At 53.7% G+C, this 19,976-nt stretch overlaps 1 protein-coding gene across 5 annotated transcripts in view; it reads left to right on the top strand.

The window, feature by feature from the left end:
* The window catches only part of SEC16B (SEC16 homolog B, endoplasmic reticulum export factor), a 63,219-nt gene extending 50,111 nt beyond the window's left edge, over positions 1–13,108 (top strand). For 2 of the 5 annotated variants that reach the window (XM_062192972.1, XM_062192973.1), the window contains 10 exons: positions 1,045–1,158; positions 1,962–2,034; positions 3,141–3,401; positions 4,132–4,199; positions 6,907–7,059; positions 9,128–9,226; positions 9,630–9,741; positions 9,859–9,938; positions 11,192–11,290; positions 11,989–13,108. In XM_062192972.1, coding sequence (XP_062048956.1) covers positions 1,045–1,158; positions 1,962–2,034; positions 3,141–3,401; positions 4,132–4,199; positions 6,907–7,059; positions 9,128–9,226; positions 9,630–9,741; positions 9,859–9,938; positions 11,192–11,290; positions 11,989–12,060 — 1,131 coding nt within the window. In that variant the 3' untranslated portion in view covers positions 12,061–13,108. The remainder of the gene's footprint in view (positions 1–1,044; positions 1,159–1,961; positions 2,035–3,140; positions 3,402–4,131; positions 4,200–6,906; positions 7,060–9,127; positions 9,227–9,629; positions 9,742–9,858; positions 9,939–11,191; positions 11,291–11,988) is intronic. The other 3 variants (XM_062192974.1, XM_062192976.1, XM_062192975.1) reach the window with 3 other exon arrangements.
* Positions 13,109–19,976: the final 6,868 nt, after the last annotated feature.

Genomic DNA, 19,976 nt, shown 5'->3' on the forward strand with positions numbered 1-19,976 from the left:
AAGGCGGAGCCAGTGTTATGGTGTAAGCCACTGCCAGCTGTCAGCATCGCATACCAGAGCACATGTCCAAGTCCCCGCTGCTCCAGTTCTGATACAGCTGCCTGCTAATGAGCCTGGGAAAGCCATGGATGATGGCCCACGTGTTTGGGGGCCCTGCCACCCACATGGGAGACCAGGATGGAGCTCTTGGCTCCTGGCTTTGGTCTGGCCCAGCTCTGGTTGTTGTGGCCATTTGGGGAAAGAACTGAAGATAGAAGATCTCTCTGTTTCTCCCTCCCTCTCTTTTGCTCTGCCTTTCAAATGAATTAATAAATCCATTGGTTCACTCCCTAGATGGTGGCAATGGTGAGGGGTAGGCCAGGCCAAAGTCAGGAGCCAGGAGCTTCATCGAGGTCTCCCATGTGGATGCAGGGGCCCATACACTTGGACTATCTTCTGCATTTCCCCAGGCCATTAGCAGGGAGCTGGATTGGAAGTGGAGCATCTGTGACACAAACCAGTGCTCATATGAGATACAGTGTTGAAGGTGGCAGCTTTACCTCTATACCACAGTGCTCTCCCCAGTTAAAAAGTATTTTAAGATTTATTTATTTATTTGAAAGAGTTATACACAGAGAGGAGAGGCAGAGAGAGAGAGAGAGAGAGAGAGAGAGGTCTTCCATATGATGATTCACTCCCCAGATGGCAGCAATGGCCAGTGCTGTGCTGATCCGAAGCTGGAGCCAGGAGCTTCCTCCAGGTCTCTCACATGGGTGCCGGGGCCCAAGCACTTGGGCCATCTTCCACTGCTTTCCCAGGCCATAGCAGAGAGCTGGATTGGAAGAGGAGCAGCCAGGACTAGAACTGGCGCCCCTATGGGATGCCAGCACTGCAGGTGGACGCTTAGCCTACTACACCACAGCATAGGCCCCCTCAATTATTCTTTATAATCCAATTTACAAGGCAGTTGCGGCTCTTTCTGCTTCCTGTCATTGCCTCCTCGCCCTGTTGTTGTTCCGTCGCTCTGATTGCCCTCTCTGTCCCTCTCCCACTGACTCGGCCCAGCTGGCTGAGAGGCTGAAGCTGGTAGACCCGTTGGTTCTCGAGAGGCACGGGGGAGGTGAGGCCTGGGAGCCTGACTGGCTGCAGCGGCTCCGGCGGCGGCACCAGGAGATGCAGGTGAGCGGGTGGAGCAGGGGTGGTGGGCTGGGCCTCAGTTTCCCTCCACTCTCCCTGAGCTGCAGAGGGGCACGGACATCAGCGAGTCTTGGCCCCATGCTTCCCTGTGGTGTCCCTATCACCCACGAGCTGGGCCCTGTGTCCCAGGAAAGGGTGGGACTCTGAGCTTCTCGCCTGCTTGGCTCTCATTTTGAAACCATTTCCTCTGTGTGTATGTGACCCAGGTGGGTGGAGGGGCTCTCCCAAACCCCTTGCCGCCCTTCTCTGAGGTCCCAGGGTGTGTGTTTGATGGCCAAGAAAGCTTCCCGATCTCTGCTGTGAACAAAGGATCAGAGAGGAGCGCGGTACTTTCATGTAATGTAGGCCAGGCAATCGCTTAAAAGCCGTCCGGGCCTTTCCTCTCTGTTCTCACGATTGCCCAAGCTGCCAGTCATCATCAGGACAGTAAGAGCATCAGGGCCTCCTCCCTTCCCTTCCTCCCATTATGCCTGAAGAAAGGACCAAGTGGATGTCTCGAGCTCAGCCCTCCCCCTACCCTCACTGCCTCCCTCTGCCACGGCCTCTAAGGCCTGTGGTTTCCCTCCTTCCATGGGCCCTGACCTGCGGCCAGTGCTGCCGGCTCCGAGCACAGCTGGGAGCCCTGGAGCCAGTCCCTGCTCAGGTCACTGGGCGCTCAGCGGAGGTTCCCTTACCTTGCCACTCCCACCGGAGATTCCTGTCTGATTTAATTTCAGAGTCACCCTGTTCCCTACTCTTGTTTCTCCCTGTGCCATGGCTAAAGGAGTGTACTTTGTCTTAAACAGCAAAAGGCAGCTGGAGACGCTGGGGAGCCTCGTTCTGCGAACTTGGATATTCCAGGAGCTACAGGAACAACAGGTGCTTGGGACAACAGCTGACGCTCAGGGTCTGATTGCACAGCACAGAATTTTCCAGGGAATTCCGGTCCCTCCCTCCCCCGAGTGCCTTCCTTGCCTGTGTCTGTGTGACCCGCCCGCTGGGCCAGGTACCTCCTGCGCACAGCTCCTGCCATCCTCAGCACCCTCTTTTCCCCCGGTTACACCGGGTCCTCACCTCTTCCCTTCCAGCCATTTCCCAGCCTCTTGTGCGTCCTTCAGGGGTGAGCAAAGGGAAGGGGAGGGGGGACAGGCCTTGCTTCTGGTCTCAGTGAAGGGTGCAGCAGCACCAGACCACTGCCTCTTGAGGCTGCTTCCTCACAGCCCTGTCCGCTGGTGCCCACACAGCCCTGGGACCTTGGGCCAATCGTGCTTGTCCCCACCTGGCTTTATCTCATCAGCAAAGCCATCGCCTCTCAGATCTGGTCTGGGCTTTTAATGAGAAGTTTTCTTTCTTTTTGATTTTTAAGATTTGAGAGGTGGTGGTGAGAGGGAGGGGGTGAGAGTGAGAAAGAGAGAGAGAGGGAAGGAGGGAGAGAGAAAGAGAGGGAGGCAGGCTCTGGTTCATCAGTTCCACTCCCCAAATGGCCTCAGTGGTTAGGGCTGGGCCAGGACCAAAACTGGGAGCTGGGAATTCAACCCAGGTCTCCCATGTAGTGCCAGGGATCCAACTACTCGAGCCATCACCACTGCCTCCCAGGGTCTGCACTGGCAGGAAGCTGGAACCAAATCCAGGCATCTTAACTGCTAGCGCAGATGCCTTTTCCTAAACTGGAGGTCTTCCAAGTTTCAAATACCCAAGTCTGTTAGGAACTCCTTAAAGGAGAAAGAGTTGATCCAAAAATACAAAGGTGTGGAGTCGGATGGGGTGGTCGTTTCTCTCCTCCCAACCCACTGCTGGAAGCTGTGGAGACGGCACGAGGATGTGAGCCACTGGTGCTAGGATCACCGTGCTTTGCGAGGCCTCGGGGGCAGGAGCTGCACCCAGCAGCCGGTCTTTGTGACTGCTTTCCCCAGAGGAACGTTTCTTGTCTGATTCGTCTGCAGATGCCACAGTTCGGGCCTCACTCCTTCCTCTTATGTCCTCAGAACGCACTTCCTACCAGGATCTTCCCGGATCTCAGAGCTACTCAGACGCCCCCGGGTGCGAGCCAGCGCCATGGCCAACACCTGAGCAGACGGGCCTGCCCCAGCCCTTTGCCCTCCAGCCGGGCCCCACTGCAGGGCAGGCAGGGGCACCTGTGCCTCTTTACTCGGTGCCTGAGACCCACTTCCCGGCCAGCACGGAGGAACCACAGGCTGTCGGAGGACAGGTCTGGGAGGACACGTGGCAGACACACTCAGCCCCTGGTAAGACTTGCTGGCCAGACTGGATGCCTGGGGTACCAAGTCTTGGGGGAGCAGAAGCAGGGGAGGGAGGTGCAGGCAGCAGTGGGAGCCGGCGGGCTGGAACCAGTGCAGACTTGAGTGGTGGGGTGTGCACGTTGCTGCGGCTGCTTTGTTGCACCGAAGGAGGCGTGCTCTCTTCCTGTCTGTCCTGCCCTCGCCGTGGGTTGCATACTCTCTGGCCAGTGGGAAGACTGCAGGGTGGAGAAGGGGAAATGTCACCTGCACCACAGCATAGGCCTCTTTCTGCACCCCAGAGCTCACTGTCAGGGGCCGCGGCAGGAGCCCGTGTGTCTGTCCTGGCCCCTCGGACTTGGGACAGCAGGGGCAGACATGGGTCAGCGGTGCTGAGCTGTGCCAGGGGAGAGCTGGGCACTCTGAGAAGGATTAGATCTCAGACCCAAGACAAGGTCCTGTCCAGGCTGGAGACTCAAACGGGGGGTGCCTGTGATGCAGACAGACATTGTGTGGAAAGCACCACTGTGCTTTTGGGGGACCCGTGCGTCCTGGGGCGGCTGGAGCTGAGAGAAGCCGTGCATCTGGGTTTGGATTTGCTGTGATCTCAGAGAACAATGGGCTCTGACTCCAGCCACTTTGCAGCTGGGAAAGTCTCTGTGTCTCCCACCACCTTTCTTCAGGGTGGGTGGAGGAAGCACAGCTCTGAAGCACTTTCTGTGTTTGTTTGGTGCTGCAGGAGAGAACACAGCGTCTCCAGAGACCTTCCAGCAGCCTGAGGGTCTAGAGGTCATTTCCACGCCCCAGGTGAGAGGACGGAGCCCAAGAGCGGCAGGTGCCTGCTGCTGGGCTCCCCGTGCGTACAGGTGCCCTGGTTTCTTAGTTCCCTGCAGACTGCTTCCCACCACGGCGCCAGCTGTCTCTCCCGCTCTGTGCCTGTTCCTCACTGTTTCTTTCTAGCACCAATCCTGGGGGGCGGGGAGGAGCCTGTGTTCTTATTTACACTCAGTCCGACCCCATGTGTCCTGGGTGGTGGAGTGGAGGGAGCAGAAAAGCTGGTTTAGTTTTGGCCTTATGGATCTTTGCCCCTCGGCATCCTATCTATCTATCTATCTATCTATCTATCTATCTATCTATGGGAAAGAGACAGAGGTCTTTCATCTACTGATTGATGCCCCAAATACAGGCCTAGGCCAGGAGCCAGGAACTCCATCCAGGTCTCCCACATGGATAGCAGGGACCCAAGTTTTTGGACCATTGTCTGCTGCCTCTCAGGTCCATTAGCAGGAGGCTGGATCAGAAATAGAGTAGCTGGGACTAAAACCAGCACTCCAGGATGGAATGCAGATGTCCCAAGCACTGTCTCAACCCACTGCATCACAATGCCTACCTTCTCTTCTTTTTTAAAACTTATGTATGTATATGTTTATTTTTCTTTCTTTGAAAGGAAGAGATACACAGAGAGATAGAGATAAAAAGATCTTCCATCTGTTGATGCACTTTTCAAACACCTGCAACAAGAGGTGCTGGGCTGGGCTAAAGCTAGGAGCCAGGGACTCAGCCTGGGTCTCTCACGTTGGTGGCAGCTGACCCAAGGACTGCAGCCATCATCTGCTGTCTCCCAGGGTATGCGTTAGCAGCAAGCTGGAACTGGTAGTAGAGCCAGGACTTGAACCCAAGCACCAGTGAATGAGTGGAGGGGAGCTCTTACTCTCTCTGCCTTTCTCATGTTCTCTGCCTCTCAAATAAAAAAACACTAAGTTTAGGGGCTGGCACCAGTAGTAGGTTAAGCCTCTGCGGTGCTGGCATTCCAACTTGGAGTGCTGGTTGCTCCACTTCTGATCCAGCTCTCTGCTAATGGCCGGCAAAAGCAGTGGAAGATAATCCAAGTACCTGGGCCCCTGTACCCATGTGGGAGACCCGGAAGAAGCTCCTGGCTCCTGGCTTCTGATTGGCCCAGCTCCAACTGTTGTAGCTATTTGGGGAGTGAACCAGCAGATGGAAGACCTCTCTCTATGTCTCTCCCTATCTCTATCTGTAACTCTGCCTCTCAAGTAAATAAATAGAGCTTTAAAAAAAGATAAATTTATTTTGAAATCTATGTATAAATTTTCATAATATACATTTCCACGAACTTCTTGAAAAATCATTGTCTATGTACATATATACTTAAGTGTATATATGTGTATGAATAGATGTGCATAAGACATATATATGCATGTATGTTTTTAAATGGTGAAGAAAATGTCCATGTAGAGTTTTATTTCTTATTTTTAAAAATATTTATTTATTTGGAAGACAGAGTGACAAAGAGGGAGAAACAAAGCAAAAGAGAATTTTCTTTTTTTTTCTTTTATTCTATTTTTTTTTCAATTTTCTCCCTTGTTTCTTCTTTTTTTTTTGACAGGCAGAGTTAGACAGTGAGAGACCGAGAGAAAGGTCTTCCTTCTGTTGGTTCCCCCCTCCCCCCCCCACAAATGGCTGCTACAGCCGGCGCGCTGCGCCTATCCGAAGCCAGGAGCCAGGTGCTTCCTCCTGGTCTCCCATGCGGCTGCAGGGCCCAAACACTTGGGCCATCCTGCACTGCCTTCCCAGACCACAACAGAGAGCTGGACCAGAAGAGGAGCAACCGAGATAGAATCCAGCACCACAACCAGGACTAGAACCCGGGGTGCCGGCGCCGCAGGTGGAGAATTAGCCTAGTGAGCCACAGTGCCAGCCGAGAATTTTCATCTGCTGGTTCACTCCCCAAATAGTCACAGTGGCTGGGGCTGAAACCAGGAGGCCAGAACTCCATCTGGGTCTCCCATATGGGTGGCAGGGGCCCTAACAAGGGGCCTCCTGGTGCCTGTGGTCAGGGAAGGTGTGAGCAGAGCAGCTCTGGTGCCAGTGGTCAGGGAAGGTGTGAGCAGAGCAGCCCTGGTGCCTGTGGTCAGGGAAGGTGTGAGCACCTGGTGCCTGTGGTCAGGGAAGGTGTGAGCAGAGCAGCTCTGGTGCCAGTGGTCAGGGAAGGTGTGAGCAGAGCAGCCCTGGTGCCTGTGGTCAGGGAAGGTGTGAGCACCTGGTGCCTGTGGTCAGGGAAGGTGTGAGCAGAGCAGCTCTGGTGCCAGTGGTCAGGGAAGGTGTGAGCAGAGCAGCCCTGGTGCCTGTGGTCAGGGAAGGTGTGAGCACCTGGTGCCTGTGGTCAGGGAAGGTGTGAGCAGAGCAGCTCTGGTGCCAGTGGTCAGGGAAGGTGTGAGCAGAGCAGCCCTGGTGCCTGTGGTCAGGGAAGGTGTGAGCACCTGGTGCCTGTGGTCAGGGAAGGTGTGAGCAGAGCAGCTCTGGTGCCAGTGGTCAGGAAGGTGTGAGCACAGGGACTGAGCTCCGGCCTTGTCCTGACCCCTCAGCCGTCACTGAGGTCAGCCCTGTGGGAGCATGCTGTGGTGTATGGCGTGCTGGGTTGGAGAGGGAGCCACATGATGCTCTTCATCTACTGTCATTGCTAAATCGATGGGCGCGTTTCCTTTCATCCCAGGAGCCGCTGTCTCCCAGAGCACAGAGCTTCTCTGAGAGCTGCCCTGGGTCCGTCAAGGAGGCCGACGAGGAGTCCTCTGAAGAGGCAGACGGGAAATCTGCCCGCACTCCCGCACACACGGGGAAGCCGGCTGATGCCAAAGGGAGCGCTAAGGTGGAGTCCTTGCTCTGCTCTTCCCGCCCTTCCTTCCCCTTCCAGACCCTGGGGTGGGGGTGGGGGTGGGGGTGATGGGGCTCACGTCTCCGTCAGCAGGGAGCACTACCCCACAGCTGTGAAGACTCCTCGTCCCCTTCCAGACCCTGGGGTGGGGGTGGGGTGATGGGGCTCACGTCTCCGTCAGCAGGGAGCACTACCCCACAGCTGTGAAGACTCCTCTTCCCCTTCCAGACCCTGGGGTGGGGGTGGGGGTGATGGGGCTCACGTCTCCGTCAGCAGGGAGCACTACCCCACAGCTGTGAAGACTCCTTGTCCCCTTCCAGACCCTGGGGTGGGGGTGGGGTGATGGGGCTCACGTCTCCGTCAGCAGGGAGCACTACCCCACAGCTGTGAAGACTCCTCGTCCCCTTCCAGACCCTGGGGTGAGGATGAGGGTGGGGGTGATGGGGCTCACGTCTCCGTCAGCAGGGAGCACTACCCCACAGCTGTGAAGACTCCTCTTCCCCTTCCAGACCCTGGGGTGGGGGTGGGGTGATGGGGCTCATGTCTCCGTCAGCAGGGAGCACTACCCCACAGCTGTGAAGACTCCTCGTCCCCTTCCAGACCCTGGGGTGGGGGTGGGGTGATGGGGCTCACGTCTCCGTCAGCAGGGAGCACTACCCCACAGCTGTGAAGACTCCTCGTCCCCTTCCAGACCCTGGGGTGGGGGTGGGGTGATGGGGCTCACGTCTCCGTCAGCAGGGAGCACTACCCCACAGCTGTGAAGACTCCTCGTCCCCTTCCAGACCCTGGGGTGAGGATGAGGGTGGGGGTGATGGGGCTCACGTCTCCATCAGCAGGGAGCACTACCCCACAGCTGTGAAGACTCCTCTTCCCCTTCCAGACCCTGGGGTGGGGGTGGGGTGATGGGGCTCATGTCTCCGTCAGCAGGGAGCACTACCCCACAGCTGTGAAGACTCCTCGTCCCCTTCCAGACCCTGGGGTGGGGGTGGGGTGATGGGGCTCACGTCTCCGTCAGCAGGGAGCACTACCCCACAGCTGTGAAGACTCCTCGTCCCCTTCCAGACCCTGGGGTGGGGGTGGGGTGATGGGGCTCACGTCTCCGTCAGCAGGGAGCACTACCCCACAGCTGTGAAGACTCCTCGTCCCCTTCCAGACCCTGGGGTGAGGATGAGGGTGGGGGTGATGGGGCTCACGTCTCCATCAGCAGGGAGCACTACCCCACAGCTGTGAAGACTCCTCTTCCCCTTCCAGACCCTGGGGTGGGGGTGGGGTGATGGGGCTCATGTCTCCGTCAGCAGGGAGCACTACCCCACAGCTGTGAAGACTCCTCGTCCCCTTCCAGACCCTGGGGTGGGGGTGGGGTGATGGGGCTCACGTCTCCGTCAGCAGGGAGCACTACCCCACAGCTGTGAAGACTCCTCGTCCCCTTCCAGACCCTGGGGTGGGGGTGGGGTGATGGGGCTCACGTCTCCGTCAGCAGGGAGCACTACCCCACAGCTGTGAAGACTCCTCGTCCCCTTCCAGACCCTGGGGTGGGGGTGGGGGTGATGGGGCTCACGTCTCCGTCAGCAGGGAGCACTACCCCACAGCTGTGAAGACTCCTCTTCCCCTTCCAGACCCTGGGGTGGGGGTGGGGTGATGGGGCTCACGTGTCCGTCAGCAGGGAGCACTACCCCACAGCTGTGAAGACTCCTCTTCCCCTTCCAGACCCTGGGGTAGGGGTGGGGGTGATGGGGCTCACGTCTCCGTCAGCAGGGAGCACTACCCCACAGCTGTGAAGACTCCTCGTCCCCTTCCAGACCCTGGGGTGGGGGTGGGGTGATGGGGCTCACCTCTCCGTCAGCATGGAGCACTACCCCACAGCTGTGAAGACTCCTCGTCCCCTTCCAGACCCTGGGGTGGGGGTGATGGGGCTCACGTCTCCGTCAGCAGGGAGCACTACCCCACAGCTGTGAAGACTCCTTGTCCCCTTCCAGACCCTGGGGTGGGGGTGATGGGGCTCACCTCTCCGTCAGCAGGGAGCACTACCCCACAGCTGTGAAGACCTCTCTTGCCCTTCCAGAGGTCAGGATTTGGCTGGTTCAGCTGGTTTCGCTCGAAGCCCACCGAGAATGCCCCCCACTCCGGAGACGAAGACTCATCTGACAGCCCTGACTCAGAGGTACTTCTGTGGGTGGAGAACGCCTCCTCTCCTGTGCACCTGCCACAGGGAACTTGCTCAGCTCCTGTGGGCACCTGGGGCTGGCACCTGACTCCACCTCTCTCTGAATGAAACAAGTTTTGTGTTGGGAGATGGCAAGGAAATAAATCTGTCTTGGGAGGGCAAAAGCAGATGGAGAAAAACCTTAAAAAGTTAGCCTGAAGGGTTTTAGCTTCCAAGGGTGAGCGGCGGGAGCGGGTCGGGGTTACTGAGCAGAGGTAGGCACGTGCAGAGCAGGGTTCGGGGAGTGCTCCAGCTCCAGGTTGCACGTGGAGGCTGCCACCGTGGCTGTGGGGACACAGCAGGCTGGCCTGAACCTGCGAATGACCAGTGTCGCCCATGCTGCCCCTATTTCTCCCTCCAGCAGGAGAACCCCAGAGCATCTTCTCCCCGGGAGGCTGGCCTGGGCCCCTCACCACCACCCTTCCTTGAGTCCCCGCCCCTGCCAGGGGCCAGCGCTTTCAGCAGGGGCACAGGTACCAGCAGCCTCACATCCTTGGGACCATCTCTGAGCCTCTCGGTGCCCCCCAGGAGTGAGGGGGGGCTCCCTCCATCCTGAGCAGAGGACACAGCTCTGACTCATTGCTCTCCAGGAAGGGATGAAGCCCCAGGAGCCGTGTCCTCTCAGGAGACAGCTGCAGGCACTGGGACCGGAGGCTTGTCTGGGCCTGAGGTGAGCAGTCTGCGGGCTGCGGCCTGTGGATCCCAATGAGGGTCGTGTGTGAGGTTGGTCTGAACTTCCAGCCTGGGCTGCAGGTGCTGCCGGCTCCTGGGGAATGCGGGGCAAGCTCTCATGTCCAGTTACACAGGCCACCATCCCGGGGTCCTGCAGACTTACAGGGCTTCCTTAGCAGACGTTTATCACAGCTCTGGGGGCTACAAGCGGAAGATCTGGGTACAGAGTCTTGTTTCTCCTGAAGCCTCTCTCCGTGGCTCGTAGCTGGCCGTCCCCTCCCTGTGTGTACAGTGATCTTCTCTGTGTGTGTGTCTGTGCTCACGTTTCCTCCTGGTGTATGGACACCTGGCAGATGGCACCACACACCTGTGGGACCTCAGCTTCCCCATGACGAGCCTCTGGAAGTTAGGGCTTCAGGATACGGATTTGGGGCAGGATGCAATGCAGCCCCCTATCAGCTTCCTTGGGTGAGATCCACAGAACTGCCTCTTGCCCTGTCTTGGGGGAGCCAGAGTTCAGCATTTCTCTGGATTGGGCTGTAATAGATTTTTTTTTTAAAGATTTATTTAAGAGGTAGAGTTACAGACAGAGAGGGAGAGGCAGAGAGATATGTCTTCCATCTGCTGGTTCACTTCCCAGATGGCTGCAACAGCTGGAACTGGACCGATCCAAAGCCAGGAGCTTCCTCTAGGTCTCCCATGTGGGTGCTGGGGCCCAAGCATTTGGACCATTTTTTGCTGCTTTCCCAGGTGCATCAGCAGGGAGCTGGATTAGAAGTGGAGCGGCTGGAACTCAAACTGGTGCCCATATGGGGTGCCGGTACTGCAGATGGCAGCTTTACCTACTGTGCCACAGCGCCGGCCCCCTGTAATAGAGTCTAGATGACTTTTTCACATCAGCACGGATTACATGCCTATTTCTGTGAAAAGCATACTTAATTCCTGAAGATGTTTGAGTACTCTTGTTGTATGTGATGTCTGGGGAAGAGTGTGATGTTGCCTCTTATGACGCTGCCAGTGTTACTGTGGCTCTTTCTTGCATCCAAGCCACTGTGTTATTGCCATAGAGCCAGGGGCTGGTTATGTGCAACCTGGACCGTGTTTGCTTGCGATTTCCTGAATTGTATGAAGAAACCCTTCCCATGTACCCATGTGCTTCTCTTAACCAAAGTTGACGCTCAGGGGAGCCCTCGCCATTCGGGAATCTGGGAAGCGGCTGCTGATAGGATTTCCCGTTATTTTCCATCACAGAGTGTGTCATCTGAGCTCTACTCCAACCCCAGTGTTCTGCTTCCTCCGCCTTCCGTGAAAGGGGCTGTTCCTCTCTACAACCCATCTCAGGTCCCGCAGGTAAGGAGCTTAGGGGTCAGGGGAAGGGGTAGGGGACCACCGGCCTTGGATTAAGGAGATTTGGGGTTATAATTCGAGTTTACTGCTTACTAGATGAGCTGCGGCCATGAGCAGTTGTTTAACCTGAAGCTTAGTGTCTGTGTCTGCACAATGGGTCTGGTAGTAGCTGCCTCTTAGGTCCATGGAAGGCCTGGCACCTAGCCAGTGCTTCATAAATGCAACTGTCATTCATATCACTTCTGGTATTGAGATGAGAGAGACCCGGATGTTGTTGGTATCAGTGGCATGGGAGCACCACCCTGTCCTGGCATGAGGGGCTCCTGGCAGACTTGGAGAGAATCCAAGCTCCCTGTTACGTGTCATGCAGTCTCGCTTTACCGTTTGCATATATAAGAGGCGAAGGTATTAGGGAAAGGTGCAGAATTAGAACGGAACCCTGGGAAGCCCACTGCTGCTGAAGTATTCTACGCAGACACAGAAGGTCCAAGAGCTGGAAGCTCAATCTGGGTCCCCACATGGGCGGCAGGGGCCCAGCCACGTGAGCCCCCACTTCTGCTTCGTGGCGTACACACGAGCAGGAAGATAGAAACAGGAGTGGAGTCAGGACGCACACCCAGGCACTGCAGTGAGGGATAGGGGTGTCCCGAGTGGCCAACACCTGGCTCTCCTCTGGTGTAACGTTTGTTCTGCTTTTCCAGCTCCCCACGGCTGCTGGCCTCAGTCGGCCAAATCGCCTGGCTCAGCGCCGCTACCCCACACAGCCCTGCTGAGAATACTGCCTGTCCCAGGCTCGTCGCCGGGGAGTGTGACATTGACACAGCTCTGCTTTTCTCAATCCCCCAGCCCTCCCAGAGGTCTGCACTGGTCTGTCGCCTCTGCTGGGCTCCCAGGAGCCAAGGGGACGGCGTCTCCCTCAACATGGCTCAGTGCAGTCTCTTGAGATTCGCTTCAGAGTGGTAGAAATGATTTCATCGGAAGGCGAGGCTGGGCGTGGTAGCGGACAGACAGGAAGCGGTAGAGTGCCATGGTGGCGGCGTGTGAAGTGGTGGCTGAGAGCCTGAGGAGCAATGTTGGGGCCCTTAGAGTCCACAGCCAGACTCCGCTGGGCTCTTACGGGTGTGGCAGAGCAGCAGGGGCACAGAACAACATTCTCGACTCGCTGCTGCTCCTCCTTCAGTCTTCGCTATAGATCAGTACATGGCTCTTGGTCCTGAAGCTTTGTTCCCGGAACTCGGTTGTCTCTGCCCTTCCCCACTGCCTCCTTAGTGACAGCTCAGCCGTTTTCCCCCTGGTCCCGGTTCTGCGCTCATCCTCCGTGTGGTTCAGATTAATTATATCTCCTCTCACTTCCTAGCTGGTCCTATTTTTTTTTCTTTCACATTCTGGCATCTGGCTATCACGTTAGATTGCTGAAGGCATCCCATTGTCATGGTAACTACTGAACCTAATGATGCAGATGGATGGAACATCAGTGTATTAAATGATGGAAGATGTCTCCTAAAAACTCATCCCTTCCGGAAGAGGGAAGAAATGAGTGCCTGATATATTGTTAATACCTCCCTCCTACCCCAGGCCTCTGCAAATTGATGCTTGCGGGTCTTGGGAGCCGGAGGGAGGTGGGGTCATCTTGGAAATTTCCATTTCTCCTTTCAAACCCAAAATAGGAATGACTCTTACTGTTTGTCAGATTTGCTGAAAATTGCTGCTCACAAAGAACATTTTTTTTTGGTACTTGTAATTGTACATACAGGTTTTTTACTTTGATGTACTACGGTTCTGATGTTGATAGCGATTAAACCCAGATAATTTTATAGCAAATGCGTGTCTCTGACTGATTTCTGTGGAGGGAGAGAATGTCTTCCCTGGGTTGTTCTAAGAGACGGCTTCATTGTGGGATCAGGTGTGAGGAGCTGGAAAAGCTCTTTGTTCATGAAGAATCCGGGGACTGACCCTCTTAGCTTTCCAAGTCTACTGTCAAGTCATCATCTTTTCAATTAAACAGTGCGGACAAAACGTCCACGGACACAAGTCAGACATGTCACTGGATGTTGTGTAATGTTCCCCAAGTTTTTTCCCCCCACTTCTTAGATTTAATGATAAAATTCATGCATAAGTGCTTTGCACCTAGCGGCCTCACTGGGTGCTGTGTAACTTCCTCCTCAAAGGCTGCCACCCTCTGCTATGGCACGCTGTCGCCCAGTGGCAGTAGTCTGGCAGGGCAGTGTGAGGCTTGCTGGAACCCACTGCACCCTGGTTCACTTTGTAACCCCAGGCAACTTCATCATCCCATGCTGCATTTTTCTCTCTATAAAATGAGGATAATCGTCCTAACAGTACTTACCCTATAGGGACATTGCAAGAAATGAGTGGGTCAGGCTCTCCAAAAAGTGCCTGGTACATGCTGAGTATTTTATAAAAAAATTTTTAAAAATTACTAGTATGCAGTCTAATAAGATCTCGGCTATTTTTTTTAATCCCTACCAGATTTAACTGCGGATTTTTCTTTCTTGATATACGTGTATTGTGGGAATAATAGTTTAAAAACACGTTTCAATAGGTGTCCTTATTGCTCAGCCGGTTTTGCTTTCTCTGTCCCGGCTGCCACCAGCGCTAGGCCCTGAGGCTTAGTTCTCCTGAGAACAGTGACTGGGGGCCGTCCTAGCCAGAAGGCAGAAGCCCCCTGCAGGAGGAGGGTGAGGGTCAGGGAGGCAGGCTGAGACGTCAGATGCCTGTGTCTTACTTCCTCCCCCTGGGAATAGTCCTGGAACGCCCATAACTACCGCAGGGCTCAGCAAAGGGAGCACTGAGCCTAGTTCCTGCTAAAGCAAAATGGTACAGAGCACATTTTCTGAGGATGAAATGCGAGATTTTGTATGCACTGGAAGGGGGGGTGGGTGGCACTGTCGCTGTGTCTGTTAACTCCTGACTGCACGTTTTCACTCTGGCACATTCACAGTGTGTCCGTTAGCCTGGGGGTGCTTGGTTAAAACGCATCCCGTTGCTCACTGCTCGGGAAAGCCCGGTCCAGGGAAGGGTGTGATGAACGGAGGGGCCGCTCCAAGGTCTCGGCTGTTTACTGGCTTTGGCTGGGCAGTGCTGCGGTGTCGCGAAAAGTGGCGGTCATTTTAAAGCTTCAGCTGGTTAAAGCCAGTTGTGGGGAACAGAGCACCGGCCAGAGAGCAAGGTTTCCCCTCCTTTTGTCGGGTGGAAGTGTGGAGAATAGAGCAGGCTGTGATGGGGTGGGAGAGGGTTAGGGCCAGTGGTTCCTGTCGACCTCTGCAGCCTGGAAGAGAGAGCCTGCGAGGCAGGAGGGGAAGTGGCCACGCCTTGGCACTGTGTCCCACGTGTCTCTGAAGCCATCCCAGCATGGTCTTCGGGGTGACCGGGTCCACGATCCACAGCAGAGCCCCTGCTCCCTGTAGCCTGCTGTGGTGTAGACTCTAGAAGGGAATAATCACCGTGTCCCAAAGGCTGCATGAGACCAGATGTGCTCCAGGTTTGGGCCAAGCCAGCCACCAGTAGGGACAGGGCATACACGTGGTCACGTGCCCTCTTTCCCTTCATCACGAGCTCTTAGGGAGATGGAAGGAGCAGAGTTCTCTCTCTCTTTTAAAAAAGAATGACCCAAAGGCCGGCGCCGCGGCTCACTAGGCTAATCCTCCGCCTTGCGGCGCCGGCACACCGGGTTCTAGTCCCGGTTGGGGCACCGATCCTGTCCCGGTTGCCCCTCTTCCAGGCCAGCTCTCTGCTGTGGCTAGGGAGTGCAGTGGAGGATGGCCCAAGTGCTTGGGCCCTGCACCCCATGGGAGACCAGGAGAAGCACCTGGCTCCTGCCATCGGATCAGCGCGGTGCGCCGGCCGCAGCGTGCTACCGCGGCGGCCATTGGAGGGTGAACCAACGGCAAAAAGGAAGACCTTTCTCTCTGTCTCTCTCTCACTGTCCACTCTGCCTGTAAAAAAAAAAAAAAAAAAAAAGAATGACCCAAAGGCACTGTTTCAAAGGGAAACACCTGAGATATTCCTAACAGGCAGGTTTACTGTTCCCCCCAGGTCCTCAACTGGGTGCACGCTTGGAGGAGGAATGGATTGGTGATAGGAAATAAAGGAGCCCAATTTTCCTTGGGAAAAAAAGCTGAGTGTTAGTGTGCAAATTTGCGATTCCGCTGTACTCATAAAATTTAATATTTATATGAAAACAGTTAAGCTTAATGTTCAATAATTTGAAAGAGAACAAACCGCTAAGTTCCATTTAAGCGTCTTTATCACATATCACCATTCCAGCCCTGTCTAATCCCCTTATATGGCTGTAGAACTGCGAATCCCTCACCTGCACGGACTCCTCTTTCAGTGCTATCCAGACTTCGGGTTGCCTGGGATCAAAGCTTCTGTGAGCTTTGTTTCACCCTAGAAACCTGCTTGGTTTTTGGCTCTTCCTCTGAGCAGTCATGAAGAAGAGCAGGAGACTGCCTCCACCTCTCACTAAAACAGAACATTTTCTACCCAAGAGGGACTATGCAAAGTACTCTCTTGCTTGAAAAGAATAATGGGTGTGTAATTTGGGCCTCTCCACACACATGAGTTTCCCTGACACCTTTTCCCCTGAGAGAGAGGGAAGAAAGTGACTTTCTCTTCTTCTATTTTCCATCTTAAGCTGGAAATTGCATGTGCAGTAATATGATCAGTAAGTAGGAGGGTATGGAGTATTTAGCTGGGGTCTTGGGTGCTGGCTGTGATGAAGTGCTTAGACCATTGTATTATTCATTCAGGTCCTTCAGAATGGGTTGTTAATGAGACAGTTCTTCTGATTGAGGATTAACACTGTATTCAAATGTTTTCATTGTAATCTCACTAAGTGGGAGAATTTCGTTTTTTTTTTTTTTTTTTTTGTACATTTGTGTCTCTGGGTATAGCACTTGTCAGGAACAAGGTCAACAGCAAATGAACTTGAACTTCACTGTACAGACTGCTTTTTTTTTTTTTTTTAAAAACATGTTATCTATTTGAGAGACAGAGTTAAGAGAGAGAAGGAGAGAGAGAGAGAGGTTTTCCATCTGTTGGTTCACTCCCCAAATGGTCTCAATGGCCAGAGCTGGGCTGATCCTAAGCCAGGAGCTTCTACTGGGTCTCACACATGGGTGCAGGGGCCCAAGAACTTGAGCCATCCTCTGCTGCTTTCCCAAGCCATATGCAGAGAGCTATGAAGTGGAGCAGCCGGGGCTCGAACTGGTGCCCATAGGAGATGTCAGCACTGCAGGTGGAGTCTTAGCCCACGACGCCACAGCATCAGCCCCAGCTGCTTGTCCTTTTCACATCAGATGCTTTCCTGGGCCCTACCCATCTCAGAGAAAGCTTGTTCACTGACTCATTTCTTCAGAATTTCGACAGAAGGGGTTCTGTGGCTTCTCTTGAGAGTTCCACACCTTCAAACATTAGGGAGCTGTCCTTATACTTTATCCCCACAGCACTCATGTGGCCCTTTAAGACTCTCACCCAGTCCTTATAGGAGAGGGAAGACAGCAGCTCACCTCCCCTAGGGCCTCGACTCCTTCTCATTCAGGAAGGCTATGAACTCATATCTCACCTCTGAAATGGAATCTTTTTTTTTAAAAAAATCTTATTTATTTATTTGAGAGGTAGAGGTAGCGTGACAGTGAGAGGGAGAGACAGAGAGAGAGAGAGGTCTTTCTTCCGTTGGTTCACTCCCCAATGGCTGAAACGGCTGGAGCTGTGCCGATCTGAAGCCAGGAGCCAGGAGCTTCTTTCGGGTCTCCCACATGGGTGCAGGGGCCTAAGGACTTGGGCTATCCTCTACCACTATCCCAGACCATAGCAGAGAGCTGGATTGGAAGAGGAGCAGCCAGGCCTACAACTGGCGCCCATATGGGATGCTGGCACCACAGGCGGACGATTAACCTACTGCGCCATGGCGCCAGCCTCTGAAATGGGATCTTATAAATTGGGTTTTTCCTCACTAGTGCCAGAGACTAAGCTTGATAAAATTTGATATCTTTTGGTAGCGGCAGTGGCCAATAGTGGTAATAATGGTAATAACACTTGGTATGGTCTTTGTGTCCAGTATCACGGTGTGTGTTCTGTAAATAGTATCACTATTTCAACATAGAATATGTGAGGAATCAAACACTGAAGCTAGAGGTTGTGTTGCCTGGGCTTCACACAGTAAGGATGGAGCTGCAATTAGGTTCCAAGCCATATTGTCCCTGAACATAGGCACATGTGTTCAGTTATTGGGTTAACTTATTGTTTTTTTTTTTTTTTTTGACAGGCAGAGTGGATAGTGAGAGAGAGAGAGACAGAGAGAAAGGTCTTCCTTTTTGCTGTTGGTTCACCCTCCAATAGCTGCTGCGGCTGGCGCACTGCGGCTGGCGCATCGTGCTGATCCGAAGCCAGGAGCCAGGTGCTTCTCCTGGTCTCCCATGCGGGTGCAGGGCCCAAGGACTTGGGCCATCCTCCACTGCCTTCCCGGGCCATAGCAGAGAGCTGGCCTGGAAGAGGGGCAACCAGGATAGAATCCGGTGCCCCAACCCGGACTAGAACCCTGTGTGCTGGCGCCGCAAGGCAGGGTTAACTTATTGTTAACCTAATGGTGTGTCCGGCATGGCACTGTTGTCTCAACAAAGATGAACTTGACTCTTAAAATCATCTAGTGGTGGAGACAGAACTGTAAACACAGAAATCCCTGCTGAGGTAGGAGCCATGTTACTGAAGATATGGACAAGGAACTCCTCTGTACCTGGATATCTTTAAAAACACAGAGATTTTATTTATTTATTTGAGAGGTAGGAGGAGATAGAGAGGAACAGAGCACTTCCAGCCACTGGATCATTCCCCAAATGGCAAAAACAGCCACGGCTGGGCCAGACTGAGGCCAGGAGCCGGGAGCTCCATCAGGTATCCCACAGGGCAGGAGCTCAAGTACTTGGCACTTGGGCCAGGATCTTTTGAGTTCCAAGGCACATTAACAGGGAGGTGCAAGTTCAGCATCTGGGACTCAAAACCGTGCTCCATACAGGACGCTGAGTCCCAAGTGGTGAGTTAACCCACTGTGCCACAATGCCTGCCCAAATATAGGGATTTTAGATACCTGTATAATTTGGGGGGGATACATAATATGTCCAAGTTGTATCACCCCTTGCAGGTTAGGATCAAAGTGCACTTTCCTGCTAGCTGTGCAGAGTAGCACACCTGTTGGCCAGCATTAAGATAGGGTGGATGTCCATGGAGTTGGAGGGAACAAGGGTAACCATGGCCTGTGATCACTAGTGATCAGGCTGAGACTGGCTTCCTCTGCCCTTCCCAGGGAAAGAGTGTGAACGCTGCAGTGGCACCCCCTGGAGGCGAGGCCAGCGTGGAGGGTGTAGGGGGCCATATGCGTGTGTGGGTGCACCTAGGTACTGGCGCATGAGGGAGGTGCCTTTTGGAATGTGTCTCTTTTCATTTCATCTCCTCCCCAGCCCTCATATTTTCTTTCTCACCAGTGAATGTTTACTCCCAAGAGTCGACGACCCAAGGGGCTGAGACTCGGGACACCCGTGGGTCCCACTTTCCAGAGAAGATGTCATAGAACCCGTGTCAGTAAATCCAAACGTTGGGCTAGAAAACTCGTGCTAATTTTTGTTTTTATGTTTCCCAAAATGGCGTTCATGGAAATCAAAGACCTCGTCTTTTAGATTTTTTAAGAGCCCATTTTTGGTTGTAAAAGACATTCGTTGACAATTTTTGTTGTTTTTGTGTTGTGTTCTGCAATCATGATTTGGGATCAGGAGGAAACCTCACTTTCCTGGAGTGGAAGTAATTTGGGTTTGATTCTTCTTCTAGATTTCATTCCCACTTCTGAATATCCCTGAATTAAGAACAAACCAGAGCCTATAGTCATAACTTCATTGTATAATTTCTCAGCTTCTTTTCTTTATAAAAACAACAAACTAACCCCCAGGCCCTCCGAAGGCATCAGTCGTCCTGATGATGTGCGTCCATTAACTCCTGGGTCATGATCCAGCTACATACGCTTAGTACAACGGGTATGTTGCAGAGACATTGAAGTTTACTAAATCAAATTGATTTTTGAATGCCCTGCAGTGACTTACAACTTAAAGGCAATTGATGTTAAACCCCTAAAATAAAGTATTATTTGCAAAGGAAACAATCACTTCCAGTTTATCCCTTTGTGGAAACTGACTTTGTAGTCGTGGAGAAGACGTGATGAAAAGAATGAGAGAGGTTTCTGATCCAGGCACACGTCTCCCTCTAGCTAATCTGGTGGTTTTAGCAGCTTTAATGGGGTCTCTCAGGGCTCCCAGAATGCTCAGCTGTAACTTGGGATTTGCTCATGCAACAAACATTTTCTTAAGACCCTCAGTGGGACACATAGGGGAGAGCAAAGCCTTAGCCCTCGGAAAGTTCACACATAAATCGGGAGGCTAATGAGTAGCCAGGTCCCAGGCAGGGTCATTGCTGCTCCAGGTGCCGTTGGTAGATGTGTGATGGTGGTCTCGACTGCCTCTCGGGGAGGGGGTGATCTGGAAGGTTCTGAGAGGGTAACTTTATAGATGGAAAAACCATGGCCAGGAGAGGTTAATCAATTTTGTTAAATCTCCTTAATTAAAGTTCTGATTTCCAGGCTGTTGGTCTTTTCCTTTGAACATGAGAACATAATTTAGATGGTAAA

Source organism: Lepus europaeus, chromosome 5, assembly GCF_033115175.1.
Source record: "Lepus europaeus isolate LE1 chromosome 5, mLepTim1.pri, whole genome shotgun sequence".
In the NCBI taxonomy this organism is placed as follows: domain Eukaryota; kingdom Metazoa; phylum Chordata; class Mammalia; order Lagomorpha; family Leporidae; genus Lepus; species Lepus europaeus.